Source organism: Panthera pardus, unplaced genomic scaffold (assembly GCF_024362965.1).
Source record: "Panthera pardus isolate Hobbes unplaced genomic scaffold, ASM2436296v1 HiC_scaffold_24, whole genome shotgun sequence".
NCBI lineage: Eukaryota > Metazoa > Chordata > Mammalia > Carnivora > Felidae > Panthera > Panthera pardus.
This window is the reverse complement of record NW_026526810.1, coordinates 97,267,674-97,284,548: the sequence shown is the minus strand read 5'-3', so window position 1 is coordinate 97,284,548 and position 16,875 is coordinate 97,267,674. Positions and strand designations below refer to the sequence as shown.

The following is a 16,875-nucleotide window of genomic DNA, read 5'->3' as shown; positions in this document are numbered from 1 at the left end:
AAATAAAAACAGAATGTTGGAACACAACTTGGTCAGGCTGGGTATGGCTTATCCACCTGGTGGGTATTGAATTCAGGTAGAAGGACTGGTCACAGTATAATGTATTATATTGTATCACACTGAATATACATAAAAAACCAGATCTTATGTATTCAATTCAATTCAACTCAATTACATTACATTACATTCAACAACTGTTGACAACTCTTCTGCAAATGCAAAGATAATCTCTTCTAAAGAGAGGTGGAATGGGTAAGATAACAGTGCATATTTGAGTATTGTGTTAGGTGTGTGGGGTCAAAGGTAAACAAGATCTTGCTCTGTCTTGAAGGTGTTTACAAATACTACAAAACAGGACTAAAACCACTATTATAAAGAAGGGAATTAATAATACAGGAGATAACGCATGTGAAAAGTGTTTTTGCAAATGTCAGGTTCTGTGGGGGTTGTTCTAGAAAAGGCCTTTGGATTCCTGACCTCTCTTTTTTACCCCTAATGAGGGTTAACGGAAGTAAACTGAGTCGTTGACAGACTCAAGGATGGAGATCATGAATTCCTGGTGGCCACAAGACCTTTGGCAACTTACCTTCAGCCTCGGCTTTCTTCCCTGTTAAATGGGGATTACCATTATTTCTTTCAGGGTTACTGAATGGATGCAGCAGGTACTGAGTGAAGCACCTAGCATTGATCTCGGCAGGACTAAGGGCTCAATAAAGCATACTTCTTAGTAGGCGCTTGTTGTTAACTTCTCTGAGAAGGGAACACTTTGTTTGGGACTACTTTACAAGAGCCTACTTAGAGGCACTCCTAAGCCGCACAGTTCACACCAGGAATATCCTGCAGCCTCCGACGTGCACCCTTTGCCCTCTCCAAGGACCAGAGAAATTCGGCTCTTCCAGCGAAAACAGTGCCCTGGCCGAAGGCACCGAGGAGCTGCTGCCACAAAAGGCCAGGCTTCGAAGAGGGACAGCAGGACTGGGGGTGGGGGGGGTCTCCGGAGGGGTCCCAGGAGCCCGGACCAGAGCGGGACGCAGCCCGACCGCTCGGCTCGGAACGCGAGAGCCGAGGCCGGGACGTGCGCGCCTAGGGGCGTGAGGCGTCGGCATAGGGTGTCGGTGCCAGCGGAGGCGGGGCGAGCACATCTCCCCGCCGCCCAATCCCCAGCCCTCGTCGCGGCCTCATGAATAAGCAACAAAGCGAAGCGTCCTCCTCCTGGCGTCCCAGACGGCTGAGGGAGCCGCCGCAGCTGCAGGGGCCGCGCCGGGGATGCCCAGCGCGGGCGCCGCCGCTCTCCTCCGCGCGCTGCTCGGCTGAAGGCGCACAGGTGAGCACGGGCCCGGCTCCTGCCGCTCGAGCGGCCGCGCCTGCAGACGGGGCTCCGCGCAGAGACGGAGCCGGAGCCCGGGGCGGCGTGGGGTCGCCCCGGGAGCGCTGCGGTCCGGGGAGCGCGGCAGCCCGGGGCGCTCCAGGCGTGCGCCCAGAGCCCCCACCGGAACGCTGTGCCCCGACGCGGGGTGCGCGGGGGGCAGCTCGGGGCGCGCTGGGCGCGGCGCGCAGGCCTCGGAGGACTCGCCGCACTCCTCGCTCCAGCCCAGCCTCCCGGCTCCGCACCAGCGCGCGGGCCTTTGTGCTGGCGGGGCTTGCAGGGCTGGCTGCTTTTGTGTGGGCTTTTCTTTCTTCTCTCCCTCCCCTCCCAGTCTCTCGGCGGTGGTAGAGAAGTTCCTGAAGACTCTGATCGGCTCCTTTCAGAGAGCATCGATCGCTGTGTCCCCGATGCCAATCAGTGTCCAGCAGCCGAGGAGCGAAAGGGGGCTGCGGTGGCCACTGAAATGTGTTCTGCTACTTTGCAGAAGACCAACAGTTGAGTGTTTAGTGCAGAAATGTCACGGAACCTCCTTGCTCAGACCCTGACCGGTCCTCCAGGACACGGCAGGAGGATGCTGCTTGGAAAGGTCGCTTAATTGGAAAGAGGGCTTGTGGGTTAGACACGGAGGAGGTCAGGCTCTGCCTGAGACCACGGAATGGCTGGGAGGTGTTGCCTGGAGGTGCCTAGATAGCAAATGTGCCTCCTGGTCACGGACAGAGCCCGACCTGCGTAGATTCCAAATATGTAAGCCATGGCTGGTGAGCGGGCTGAAGGTAGCCGGAGTGAACAAAATATAGGACTCTCAAGAGTTTGGAGTTCTCAAAGATGAGAAATCTTTGCCTTCCCGAGCCGAGCCCAAGGACCTGCCGGGATCTTAGCACCTAATTTCTGTGCAGAGGAGAGAAGACAGGATGCTTTAAAGTGTCTGCATTCTGTCTCTGGAAGTTTTAGTTCCAAACTTAAGGGGGAGCAGGAGTGGTTCACAAAACCATCCATAGAGCTCTGAAGGACTTCTCTAGGAAGCAACATGTGTGGTGAGAATTTGCCTGCCTCCCCTTCTTTTTAGTGTATTTCCTTGATCACACATGATGCTGTTGGACTCTAAGGAGTATTATTGAAGCCAAGCTTATTTAAAGTCATTGACTGATTTCTGCTCACTTGCCGGCAGAAACCCTCTGTAGCATCTATTGAAAGAAACTCACAACCGGGTTTAGATTTCACAGTAGCACAGCATTGCTGCTTTTATACACAGTAGTGATTTAAGAGTGATCTGACTTACACATATGCCTAAGGTAGAGCTGTTGGGTTTGTCATAATAATGAACCAAGCACTTACGCGCTGACTTGATATTGATTGTGTTTATTCACAAAATTCCCAAGACTCACCAAGTCTAAGGTAGCTACGGCAACAGAGCCAATTAGGGAAACGTGGATTTGTCTTTGTTTTCATAGGAGGCTCCTTATCTTACATTCTGGTGTTTCCTGCTAGACTTTTTAATATCATAATTTGCTATTACAGAAATGGGTTAATGCACAGATAGAACCAAATTGGGAAGATAGGCTTACCTGTTATAGAAAATTTCCACTTTTGAACCAAAGGTATACTTATTCTTTATTTAGCAGATGTTTGCCTGAAAAGTTGTGTATGGAATTGAATTTTTTGTTTGTTGAATTTTTTTTCCCTTACATAAGGAAGCTGGGTTTAATCTCTGTAGAATGAAAACTCATTCTATAATTAAGATGTGTGGTCAATCCTGTTTTCCCATATTGTGTTTACGGGTGATTGTAAGAAAAGTATCTGAATCAAGTTTCAGCTTGAAATGTGAGATGTTATGTTTATTCCTTGAAATGTCTACCTGGGGATTACTTTCTCCAGTAAAATCGGGTTTACTTTCTCCATGTCAAATCGGGTCATGGAAGAGAATTGTATGATGGATGGAGAAGAGCTTGTTGACCAAGATGGATTAGGATAGGATTCTGCAACCATCAGGCAATTCCCAGGTCACTTTGTCTACGTGAGAAGCCAAAGGAGGAAGCTCCATGGAAATATCTACAGGGAAAAAAGACACTATGGATGTTTCAAATTGCTCACATTTCGGTAGTTTGAGGGGATCGTATGTCAATATCACACTAATATATCTTAAATTGAATGATACTTAAAACTTTTTCTTCAAACTGTTTTCATGTCTGTTATCATGTTTTGTCTCTTGTCCACCCTTTGAAGAAAACAGAATGAGCATTGTTACCTCCATCTTGCAACAAGGCAGCTGAGTTTCAGTGATTTGCCCAAGGTAGAGCTGGAACTTGAAGCCAGTATTTAAATCTTCAGTTCAGCTTCTTTTCCCAGGGATAGGATGATGCACTAGAGGCCACAGGCACTAACATCTTCATTGGTCTGCAGTGCTGCATTGTGGAGAGAACAAAGCTCTTGGGCTCGGTATGTATAACCTAGTTGTGGTCTGCGGGGATGGTAAAGCACTTTGCTGGTAGTTGCCAGTGTAACCTTCTTGACCCCAGCTTACTCATCCTCTTCCCTGTCAGCACTGATGCTGCTTTGCTCCTAGGGAACCAGGCTTTTCTTTCTAGTTATTCTGTTCTCCCTTCTTCCACTGTGGCCAAACATGCTGCTGAAAGGATCCTCTGTCATTCCAGCTACTCAATTTAAAGTGAAGGATGATGAGGTCCAGATGATCTTAAAGCCAATATATTAGGCCAAGGACAGTTATCAGTAGCACAGTGAGTCAGAAATGGGGTACCGTAATGCCATGTGCCACAGCTGGGTCAATAGGGTCAGAATCTTGATAAGCTTGGCTTTAGACAAATTAAATAGCATTGGCGAGAGAACCTTAAGGATTAAAAAGGTAGGACAATGACAGGTTAATTATTGAGGATCAGGGGATGTACAAAATGGAAAGATAATTAAGACACAAACAAGGGACAGAGTTTTCCTTTTCCCCTCATCAATCAAAGAATCACTAATTGGTTTTTATTTTTATTTTTAATTTATTTTTTAAGTTTATTTATTTACTTATTGTGAAAGTGTGTGAGAGAGAGTTAGAGAGAGAGAGAGCAAGAGCAAGTGGGGGAGGGACAGAGAGAGAGGATCCCAAGCAGGCTCCGTGTTGTCAGCACAGGGCTGGATGTGGGCAGGGCTGGATGTGAGGCTCCATCTCACGAGCCATGAGATCATGACCTTGAGCTGAAAAACCAAGAGTATGACGCTTAACCTACTGAGCTACCCAGACACCCCGCTAACAGGTTTTTAAAAGATGAGATGATAATTGGGAAGCAAGTCGACCTGAAGCTCTGAGACTCGTCACTTGTAAATGCTGATCTATTTTTTTTTTAATGAAATTAACTCTGAAAACCTAAAATATAGCAGAAGTGAGAATGCAGGTAATTATTACTGTTATTAAAATGATACATGGAATAAGTAGCCAAAATTGGCCAGGTCTGAACAAAATACACATTTAGACATGGATAGACCATGCAATTTCATTGAAAATCTTACAGTATAAAATGGAGACTCTGAGCATTCTTTTTCACACTCTTAAACAGTTATTTACGTTCGCTTCACTGCAGCAAATATTTATTGAACACCTCCTCTCCATGCCTACCATTATTAGTAATTATATGGCAGACAAAGGAAGCTAAAACACCAGTGTTTGCATGCAAAGGACCGAATCTCATTTGAGGTGGCAAGACTTACGGACGTGATGATTTGTGCCAGAGAAGTTGGGAGAAGGATGGGAAGAGATTGGGCCAGGCATTTTTGTGACAGCAGTTAGTAAACAGGATGTGGGGGGAAGGCGGCAGGGTTTAGATACCTGGGTAGGGAAGGAGGGAGTGTTCTGGCTAGTGCAGTGTTGTGAGCAAAACTTAGGAACCTGGAATGAGGATGGCAGGTAAGAGGGCAATATACTCGGCTGGTGATGGTTTGTAGGGGAGTTAGTGGTGTGGGTTGTCTTATAGATATGGAATTTGGCGGTTGTAAACTTCGTGACATTAAAGGATGCGTTGGGCAAAAGGGGGCAACATGAAGTTTGACAATTCACAAGTTCAGAAACTAGCACGCTCACGTAGGCAGGTTAATTGTCCTCTGTAAGCCTGTCACTTTCTCAGCTAATAAAAAATGGAGATAATGATAGATTAGGTTGTTGTTAGGATTAAATAAGGTAATTTACATAAGGCACTCACAACACCTGGCATGTAGCATCCTCCAAATGGTGGCCATTTTTGATTGGTTATTGTCATTTTTATTGTTAAGAATAAGCCATCTGGATTGTGTAAAATGGATTGGAGAGAAGAGAGTTTGAACAGGATCATCGGTTGAAAGGCAATTAAAATAGTAACAGTCCAGTGAGGTGATGAGAAGGCCAATTCCAAGAGACATTATGGGGGAAGGATCCACAGAAGTTGTGAAATCTAGACTATAGAGAAGAGTTCAGGATGACACCAAAGTTTAGGTGAAGAAGACGGTGCATTTGAGGTGGTATCCAAGTTTCTTCCAGGGGACAGTGAAAATCTAAGATGAGGCAGCTTTCTTCCCCAAACTCTATACCAGCTACTTACGGTATTTGTGTTTATCCCAAGAAAAGGAAAATATCAGGCAGATTGTTACCAGCTTTTTGGCATTCTCTATAGGCCTCCTGTATCTTGAGTACTCTTAGGGCAATGTTCATGTTCCTTACATACTACCCATGGAACTCATTTCCTTTGGAAAAAAGGAACTTTGCCAGTGATGAGAATGTTTTAACATGCTGGTTCCCTTCTGTGTCTACATGTTGGTAACACAAAATCAGCAGTAGACATTTCAGTTGGAAATGGTGTTGAAAAAGCGTTTAAAAAAATCCTGGTTATTAAATCTAGCAAGACGGCTAAATCTGTATCTTCTTATGTTGTCTTTCATTTGTCTTTGTAACTTGACTGTGCCTCGACTTGACAAAGAAACAGGTTCTGGACTGTATCTATTTAAGATCAAAGACAATGGTTGACAGAACAGCTTATCTGCCCACTGGTGGCAGAAATGCAGTAAATTGTTCAGCGGACTGCCGAGCCATGAGGATACCCCGATAGCAAATGATAGACAAAGTGCTACTGATTTGCTCTGAAAGGCATGCTTTTCAAGCTATTATTAGAAGCCAATACCACTATCAGCAATTTGGTTAGAGTTTATTTACCTGAATTAATGTGCATGGATGGATATAGTAGAAAGAAGGAGCAGCCATGGTGTGAAAGAAAAGTTAGAGAAATATTCTTTTGTATGTTAAATGTTCTTGAATTGAGTTCATTTAAGATAACGAAGACACAGAGTACTAATTAGCAATTAAATTTCTCCACCCTCTCCTTCCCCAGAAAAGTAGGCTCTGGACATTCCTCTGTTTGTTCAGTCAATATTTACTGAGCATTCCCTCTGTGCCAGGCACTTTGCCAGGGAGGGGGTACATGTCGAGGAAAAAAAGAAAAGGCCTACAGCCTGTGATAGATAATCACAGATGATTATTTAGTTTTAGAAATATTGCCATTGTGTTGACAACGGTCAGCCTTTTCTTATTTATTCACTAACGTCATGCAGCTCTCAGTGGAGGACACCATACTCATGGGAGTGGCTGTCTGAACTTGTGCTTTGAAAGATGGAGAAAGGCCTAGAACTTGAAGGTCATTTACCAATTTATCTGAGTTGCAGGCATGTTCCCTGCTGTCATTCTTATAGGCTGTCTTCTCTGCTTCTTTTAAAGTTCGGGCATCGCTTTGAATAGTGGGGAGAAGGAACATATGGCTGCAATACACAGACATAGAATAGGCTTGCAGTTCACCCCCATTTTTTCTCTAGTTGGATTTAGAAAGCAGGTGTCTGACACTTAATTACAGAAGGAAAGTCTTTGAGAGCAATGGCAGAATTCCCTTCGCACAAATTCTAAAGCTCGAGATCTAGCTGGAAATAAAACCTTAAAGGAATATTCTGTTTGGGAAAGGCAATTGAGGCTATGTTAAATCTCTATGGTTTGACTCCCCAAATCTGATTTGTGTATAAAATTCTCCTCTCAGTCTGCATGACTCTAGAACATATAAATAAAATGTGAAACATCTATCCAGTCATTAGAGTGCCTTGCCTACTTGATGGGACAGTTGTTGGAACATGAAAACATTTGCATTTTAATTCTATGCCCTATAGATAAAATATAAAAATGGATTCATGGAAGTAGAAGGGATTTATAAGATTATTTTGTTTAACTCTTCATTTTATCAAAGGAAAAACTGAGGCCATTTGCACAATATCCCATAGCAAGTTCTAGTAGCAAGAAAGCTAGGATTCAGGAATTGTTTTTCTCCTTCTAGTCCATATCCCTCTAAATAATACTGTCATTCATGATGGCCTGTTTTTTTCAGGTTTTTATCCAGAAGCATGGGATCATGTAGACCAAGTTTTTAGGCCACACCCTACATTGTCTGGGATGTTTAGTAAGATTTCATTGAATGGCAAAAATATTTGTTCAGAAAAGGGCAGCTCTTTGAATAGATCGGAGTGTTCTTTAGCTTTTACATATGTTTCATAGTTCAAGTTGTACAAAGACGTAGTTTCATCAATGGTGAACATTCTTGTTTACAGTGCTTCTATATTTTTGTCTTTTTTTTTAATTTTATTTTTTACATTTATTTATTTATTTTTTGAGAAACAGACAGCACAAGCAGGAGATGGGCAGAGAGAGAAGGAGACACAGAATCCAAAGCAGGCTTCAGGCTCCGAGCTGTCAGCACAGAGCCCGATGAAGGGCTTGAACTCACAAACTGTGAGATCATGACCTGAGCTGAAGTTGGACACTCAACCGACTGAACCACCCAGGCGCCCCCTATATTTTTGTCTTAAGGGAGGCAGCAAGCCAGATACTATTACCAAATGTGTTACCTGGCTACGAAGTGGGATTCTTTAGGGGTCATCTAAAGTATGATGATAACTGATGTTCAGAATGTTGACATGTCTTGGCACATGCTAGTCCCCCTTTTTCAAGTATCTTTCCCATATTCTCTCCTTTTAAAATGATGCTAGCTCCCTGTATGTCATTTAATATTTTAATAAAATTGTTGCAGACTCTCATCCCACATAGAGGGAAACTTACCATCCCTCTCACTATCTCTGAAGATTCTTGAGGGGGTGTAGTGACTTCTATTTCTCCTAGTCACCTCTGGCTTCAGTTTTCTTCTGTTGCTAAATTTATGATCCTTGATATGTGCTGGTCCTTTTCTGCACATGGCACCTCATGACATCTTCTCATTCCTGTAGTCTCCCAAAGTACTGTGGATTCAAGATTTCTGTGTGACAAATTGTCCCTAACGTGGTGGCAATCAATGGTTATAATTTCATCCCACTTGTGTGCATTAGGAATTTGGGAGTAGCTTAGCTGGCTGGTTCTGGCTCAAGGTCTCTTAAGCAGTTATGGTCAAGATGCTACAATTGTCTGAAGGCTTGAGTGGGGCTGGGAAGATGACTTCAAAGGTGACTCATTCATGTGGTGCTGGTGGTTTGTCAGGAAGCCTCAGCTCCGAATCTGGGGATTCCTCTTTCTTCATGTAGAAAAATTCAGCCTTCTGTTTTCTCTTCACCTGTCTAGATCATGCTGTAAGGACTTGACCTTTTCTTGGTCTCAGAAAGACCTACAGACTAAACAGGGAAGCTTTGAGCTTCTTAAGGGGAGACGGACCAATGAAAACTTACTTTTTATACTTTATATGTGCACATTATGTGCTTAACCCAAATACTTTAATGATTACACATGAAAGAAAGAAAAAAATTCAACTTTTATAAAGATTACGTTTTTATTCTAGAATTTTCATTCTTAGGTTTAATTTCCTAGAACATCTACAGCATCTGAGAGATTTCTGATGATGGAAAAAGAAAGAGCCCAAACAGCAAAGTAGATAAAAAAAACCCCCGAAACTCATAAATTTTGGGGGGGGGGGATTAGTAGTTTTGCTATAGTTTTAGTTTTAATGAGAGTGTGAGTAGTTTTTAAAAAAATGCAACAAATCTTAATCTAACGATAATGTGTATTCAGGAAATGTTGCTAATTTAAAATGTATTTCATTTTCTTAAAAAGTTTTTTTTCTTAAAAACACCAATTTACATTAACTCTTTTACCATGTCTACTCCTTAGTTTTTGAAACATCAAGGGTTTGCCTTTAATTTTTATGGTTGTTACAGAGAAAAGAAATCATTTAAGTGTTTTAAAGAGGAATTTTAAATGAAAATCATTTACATACTTAAAAAACCTCTTTTTAAAAGTTTATTTATTTATTTTGAGAGAGAGAACAAGCAGGGGAGGGGCAGAGGATCTGAAGTGGGCTCTGTGCTGACAGCAGAGAGCCTGATGAGGGGCTCGAACCCACAAACTGTGGGATCATGACCTGAGCCGTAGTCAGACGCTTAACCGACTGAGCCACCCAGGCGCCCCTACTTTAAAAAACTCTTGCATGGAACTGGTATTCAGTGTTTTATGATGATGTCTTATAAGTTTTAAACCATAGTTGAAAGATCTCTGAATGTAATGTAAATAAATGTAAGGTTTACTTTCTGTATCTTGGACATATTGCCATTTTGGTAGTCATTTGCTTATGTGATTAATAGAGGAATTTGGGGAGAATATTGCAAATGTGACTTCAAGGGTAATTTTTTTTCAAATAGGCATTAAAGAAACAATGAACTTAGTCCTTGAACTCTGTGTGCCTTTTCTAGAGAGCTTCAAGTTAAATCAGCTGCAAAATTCAGCAGGGAAAAATGAACTGGGTTATCCAGTTCTCAAAGGTACAAAGAACTAGAACAGCCATCTCTTCCATACCATCTCTGAGCACCACGCCAAGGAGATGATTTTAACTTCTGACTTTACTTAAAGGGGCTTATTTACAAAATACATTTACATGACAGTTTGATATGCTTTATTTTTCTGCAGGACTCAATTACTGGAATTGTCAACTCTGCCAATTTATGTGCACATTTCTCTTCCACTATGAGCAGACCAATTGTATTGCACATTTGTCTGGCATTCTGTGGCCTTCTACTTCTCAACGTTGCCACACAATGCGTGGCCTTCCCCAAAATGGGAAGAAGGGAGATAGCACATGGTCTTGCAGAAACAGGGCAGCCAGAGAGGATGAACACAGATGACCCAGAAAATGACTCTGTTACTTCAAAGTGCACTCCCCGGTTGGTAGTCTCTGAAGATCCAATGATAGTGTTAGCGGGGCCATCAGCAACATCTTTAAATAAAGTATTTCCTATTAACAAAGAAGCTCATCCAGTAGGAACTGGGCTTATGCAGCCTAATAGTCCTGACATTTACACTGCTACTGAGACAGTGATCCCTGTGGAGGAGGAAGTGTTTGGGTCCAGCCAGCCAGAGAGAGTGTCTTCTGAAAGCCGACTCTCCAAGGCCATGCTAACCAACCCTACCGCTGCAACCGCACCTCTGAATATGGATGAGAAGGAGGAACTCTTCAGTAGTACCCTCATTCAGCCCATTGCGGAAGGGACCACAGAAGCAACACTGGGTTTTCTGAAGCATGTGGATCATCAGTTGTTTGCAACTGAAAGTCAGGAAAGAGTTAGTCTGGGACATTTCCCTTCCTCCGATGTGAATACTAAAGAAATGCTGACCACCAGTCCAAGGACAGAGAAGTTTGAAGCCGATGCAGAACATAGGGCAAGTTTTTCCCCTGGTGCTGAGCCCGCAGCAGGCATGGCGCCTGGAAGCCCCATGCCTGATAGGGAGAAGCCTTTGCAGATGACAGCTGATCATACCCAGACTACTGCCACCAAGCACTGGCTCACAACCTCTGAGTACACCCTGAGTGTTGAGCCAGAAACTGACAGGCCGCTGGGAGCCCCAGGAGTCACAGTGAGTGTCAGCACTGCTGTTCCAGCTGCCTCTGTCATAAGTGATGAGTGGGATGACACTAAATTAGAGAGTGTAAGCCAGATAAAGATCCCAAAGCTTAGAGACAATATGGAGACCCAGGTGGGAATGGCAACGTCTCAGACAGCCCGAGTAACAGATAACGATGCTATGGAAGGTATGGAAGAGGGTGAACCTTTGACAGAGGTTGCAGATGTGGCTCTGGGGCTGCCAGAAGGGGAAACCCACATGGGGACAGCCCTGCTAATGGCACCCGGGGAGGAGCGATCGTCTGCCTTCACGGATCAAAGTTCCTTTACTCCCACGAGTTTGATGGAAGATATGAAAGTCTCTGTTGTAACCCTCTTCCAAGATACTGCAGACTTCATGGAATCCACTAAGGAGAATGATGCTATGTTTTTCATAGAGACCACTGTCTCCATCTCGGAATATGAATCTGAGGCGCATCAACTATTGGGACATACATTGAAAGGTAAAAGAAAGAAAGAAAGAACAAAAATAAACTTTGGGAAGGTTTTGATTTGAATTTCTTATTTTTTAAAATTGGTACAAATGACATATAGCGTTGTATTACTTCTAGGTCTCATTTTATGTTTTTCTTTTTTTTTTTTTGAGTGAGAGTTTAGAAGTTCTCTAAGTTTTGACGAAAAGCAGAAGTAAACAAATACAAAATGTATTTTATGTAGAAATTACACCCAAATACAACCTCTGCATGTAGGCCATTCAACAGGAAACAATTTGTCCCCACCCCTATCATTTGGCAATTTTGGGGACATTTTTGGTTGTCATAACAGACAGGTGCCGGGATATCCAGTGGGCCAAAGAGGCTTGTGAACATCCTACAGCACGTAGGATAGCCCCCCAACCACAAAGACTTTTCTGATCCAGAGTGTCTGTAGTGCTGAGAAACCCTGAAATAGACTGATAGTTTTCACACATGTCGTTATGAAAATGTATAACTATTCAGGAAAATGTTATAGAACTAGCTATATGTTTAAATGGTATAATAAACAATATAGGATATTATTTACATATAGGTGTAAAAAATACTCACACTCCTGATAATTTCTTACCAAAAGCTTTCGGTAATATTTATCTTAACAGCATTAACCACCTGAGTTCTTTGATTTTGTTTTCCCAAAAAGAAATTCCTCTAGAAATAAGAAAAAACCCCAATACTGATGAATTCTCTCTGTTGGCTTAATACTGTACTACTTCCTCTTGGCCTTTATATCTGTGACTGTTATGAGCTGATGAGCCTTACATTTGTTGCTGACGGATAATGTTTTTCTTTTATTATGTGTAGTTGGTCAGATAACAGCATGAGGAAGGATAGACTTAGTATACATACATATGCTCATTCCAAATTGTTTTGGAATATGTTCATCTTGTTATATCAGCTCAGTAGCTCCGTTAATGGAAATTTCAAATTAGTAATATGTTTTATAAAGTGTTGAGATTGAATTAAAATGGTAAGATTGAATTTTACGTGTCCAGTTCAGTTTTTAAGGACCGGAAGACTTAGTATACTGTACGTTTTCGTAGAAGCTTCCAGAAAATGTTTTGTAAGTTGGTTGTTAAATTCCATTGAGAGAGTTGGGTCTCCATTACCATGAAGATATTAGATGTGACTGAATAAGAAGTTTACTTCAGTTTTCCATAACAGTTTAAGATATTCCTGGAGCATTAAGTCATATAGTTCCAGATTATTCATTGCATAATTGAATCTCTGATACTTATGTATTAGAATTGCATAGCTTGTATTAATACAGCCTAAAATGTAAAATGAATTTGATGATTATATGGTTCTTATTTTGATTATTGAATATGCTCCTTTGTCACTTAACTCACTTTCTACCTAATGTGACAGGCATAGTTAGCACAGTGGTTAAGAGCACTAACTATGTAGGCTTCTCTCAACCTAAATTGTAAAGTGGGTAATAATAGCTGATATATCGGAGTATGTGCTAAGTTTTACACGTGTTATCTAATTTAATCTTGGTAACAACTCTATGCGATAGATACTGCTGTTATTTCTAATTTACAGCTGAGGAAACTCAAGGCCCAGAGATGCTAAGGAATTTGTTCAAGGTCACACAGCTAGTAGAGGCTGAGCCAGAATTCAGACCCAGGCAAATTGACTCTAAAGCCTGCATTCTTGACTGCTATGATGTATGGCTTCCATGGAATGGTATTAGTACCTATCTCCCTTTAGTACATTTTAGAAGATAAAATAAGATAATGCTTACAATATAATATACTTAACAGTGCATGTATGTAGCATATAATAGAAACCCAGTAAACATGAGTTACTGTAATTATTACTCCTTTATTCAAAATGCTAACTTCTTTTTCCCCTTCAGAAGTGCAAATGTGAAAATTAATAGATATAAATGCTTCTGAGAATTTTTAAAAATTATTTTTAATCTTTATTTATTTTTGAGAGAGAGACAGTGTGTGAGCAGGGGAGGGGCAGAGAGACAGGGAGGCACAGAGTCCGAAGCAGGCTCCAGACTCTGAGCTGGCAGCATAGAGCCCGATGCGGGGCTTGAACTCATGAACCGCGAGATCATGACCTGAGCCAAAGTCGGACACTCAACCGACTGAGCCACCTAGGCGCCCCGAGAATTTTTGAATATAACTTAGTTCTGTATAATTTGTTTCTTCACAGACTGGTTATGTTGATATTCATAAAAGGGAGCTCAGCTGTTGACCTTCCAATTTTGTTTTGTATTTTATTTTATGTTTTTTATGTTACTGTATTTATCTCTGTCTCTGATTCATCGCTCCTGAAAGCAGCAACACTGAAAACATTTATTTACTGGCATTTTGTATCTGAGCGATCCATTTGCTTTCCCATACCCTGAAATAGATATTTTTTTTTTCTTTTTTTCAGTTTATTAATTATAGAGTGACTTTTTAAGGCAGGGAATTTGTCTATTTTAAAATGTTGTATCTCCCCCTTTTAAGACATCCTCACTCAAGAGATGACAACAGTTGTTCAAGAAACAGAAGCCACTTTATCACTGGTGACACAAGAGCAGCAGGTTTCTACCCTCGAGGTTACCAGAGAAAATGGTAAGATTGAGGAAGGAGAAGAGCCCCCCTCCACCACATCTGGTGTTCCTGCCGTTACTCAGCTGTCGAGGAGATGGGAGCCTCTGGCCACGACACTTTCCACTGCGGCCACGCCTCTGTCTTTTGAAGTTACTTCTGCTCTGGAAGGTTTGTAAGGGAGGGAGAATTTTGGGGGTGGATCTTTTCTGAGTTAATAAGGAATAGAATGAGTGAGGCAGATGTACCCCCATTTGCCTCCACTAACCTAGAGAATGAACAGAAAATGCAGGTGAACGCTCTGTTGTCTGGGGAGATGTGGCAAAGCCTAAAAGGATGAGGGGTTAGTTCCCAAAGCAAAGTCTCCTGGTGGCTCATCACTGGGGCCTGTGAAGGCCAGGCTTCCTGAGAACTCTCTCCTTGTTTGACAGGTCTGGCTGCTAGGAGCCTGGGGGTGGAGTGAAAACAGTGAGGACCAGGGTTTGAATCCCAGCTTTGGCCCTCACTAGTATTGTGGCCTCAAGCAGGTTTCTTAATGTCTCTAAGCCTGGTTTGTGCATCTTTAAATAATGTCTACCTATCTTTAAAAAAAAAAATTTAATGTTTATTTGTTTTTGAGAGAGAGAGAGACAGAGCATGAGCAGGGGAGGGGAAGAGTGAGAGAGGGAGACACAGAATCCAAAGCAGGCTCCAGGCTCTGAGCTGTCAGCACAGAGCCTGATGCAGGGCTTGAACTCATGGACTGTGAGATCATGACTTGAGCTGAAGTCGAATGCTTAACCAGCTGAGCCACCCAAAAGATGCCCCTGCCTATCTTTTATGTTAATTTAATTTAATTTATTTTTGAAGCTAATTTTTCTATTTTGAGAGGGAGAGAGAGAGTGCATGTGTGCGAGTGGGGGAGAGGCAGAGAGAGACGGAAAGAGAGAATCCCAAGCAGTTTCCATGCTCAGCATGGAGACCATGACCTGAGCTGAAATCAAGAGTCAGTCACTCAACTGAGCCGCTCAGGCACCATGCCTACCTATCTTATAGGTTATTTTAAGGATTTGAAATAATGTATACAAAGTGCTTTCTATAAAGGAGGCCCTCAAATGCTCTGATATCTTAAGGACAGCAAAGTTTTCAAATCTTGGTGATTATCGGAATTGCCTGGGGATTACAAAAATTATTATTTAATTATTTTTGGACCTCATGTCTCTGTCTCATTATTTGTTGGTCTAAGTAAATAGGCTTAATTTATTAGCTGAGTTTTTTTTTTTTTTTTTAAATAATGTAATAAATATCTCCTAATCCTGTCTCTCCAAAAAACCCGTGGGGCCTGGTTAGTAACCTACATGTAATCCTATATCTCAACTTCCTCCTCTGACTGGTAACTGTCATCCTGAATCTTGTGTTCCTCATTTCCTTGAATTCCTTTTAGTTTAGTTTTATTAAATGCATAAAATTATGCATTTAAACATTTCAGTAGTTTTTAACTTTATAAAAACAACATTGTGCTGGAGATAACCTTTTTGGGACTTGTTTTACTTAATAATCTATGGCTAAAATTTACCTTATGTGGTTCTTTTGTTTTGACTGTTTATGTTTCATTATGAAAATAGATCGCAATTTATGCATCTAATCTTTATCCAGTCTCTTTTAGCAATTTGCATTTGGGTCATTTCCAGGTTTGGCTATTGTGAACACTGATTGCTGCCATATGCATATTCTCTTGCATATTCTCCATTGTACATGTACAGAGTTTCTCTTGGTTATATTAGCAAGGAACTGAATCGCTGGGCTCTAGGTATGAATGTTTGACTTTAGGGGGCAGTGCCTAATTGTTTTCCAAAGTGGTTGCACCAATGTATACTCTTAACAGCCATGGATGTGAGAGCCTGTGAATCCATATCCTGGGAGTTAAAAAAAATAGTTTTCGGTCTTCACCACCAAGGAGATTCTGATTCAGTAAGTTGAGATATGTGGAAAGCATGAACATCGATTTTTAAAAAACTACCTCAGAGATCCTGATGATCTACCAGACGTGCAAAATAATACTATTCAAGGGTTTTTTATATAGGGGAAAACCTGGAGCTAAATCTGGCTGCTTTGAAATTGAGCATATTCTAGACACATACTCTTACTCTTTGGCTTAATTTTTAAAAGTAGTTCTTGGCATGGGGCGCCTGAGTGGCTCAGTCGGTTGGGCGTCCGACCTCGGCTCGGGTCGTGGTCTCCCAGTCTCGCGGTCCGTGGGTTTGAGCCCCGCGTCGGGCTCTGTGCTGACAGCTCAGAGACTGGAGCCTACTTCGGATTCTGTGTCTCCTTCTCTGTCTCTGCTCCTCCCCCATTCATGCTCTGTCTCTCTTTGTCTCAAAGGTAAATAATCGTTAAAAAAAATTAAAATGAAAAAGTAGTTCTTGGCATATATTTTAATAATTTTTAAAACATATTTTATTAATGTTTATTTATTTATTTTTGAGAGAGAGAGAGAGAGAGAGAGAGAGTGTGAGCGAAGAAGGGGTGGAGACAGAAGAAGACAGAATCCCAAGCAGGCTCTGCGCTG

At 42.0% G+C, this 16,875-nt stretch overlaps 1 protein-coding gene across 2 annotated transcripts in view; it reads left to right on the top strand.

The window, feature by feature from the left end:
* The first annotated feature begins 1,173 nt into the window (after positions 1-1,173).
* The window catches only part of ARMH4 (armadillo like helical domain containing 4), a 130,296-nt gene continuing 114,594 nt past the window's right edge, over positions 1,174-16,875 (top strand). The window contains exons 1-3 of one of the 2 annotated variants that reach the window (XM_019451694.2): positions 1,174-1,324; positions 10,311-11,745; positions 14,244-14,498. In XM_019451694.2, coding sequence (XP_019307239.2) covers positions 1,181-1,324; positions 10,311-11,745; positions 14,244-14,498 — 1,834 coding nt within the window. In that variant the 5' untranslated portion in view covers positions 1,174-1,180. The remainder of the gene's footprint in view (positions 1,325-10,310; positions 11,746-14,243; positions 14,499-16,875) is intronic. The other variant, XM_019451693.2, reaches the window with a different exon arrangement.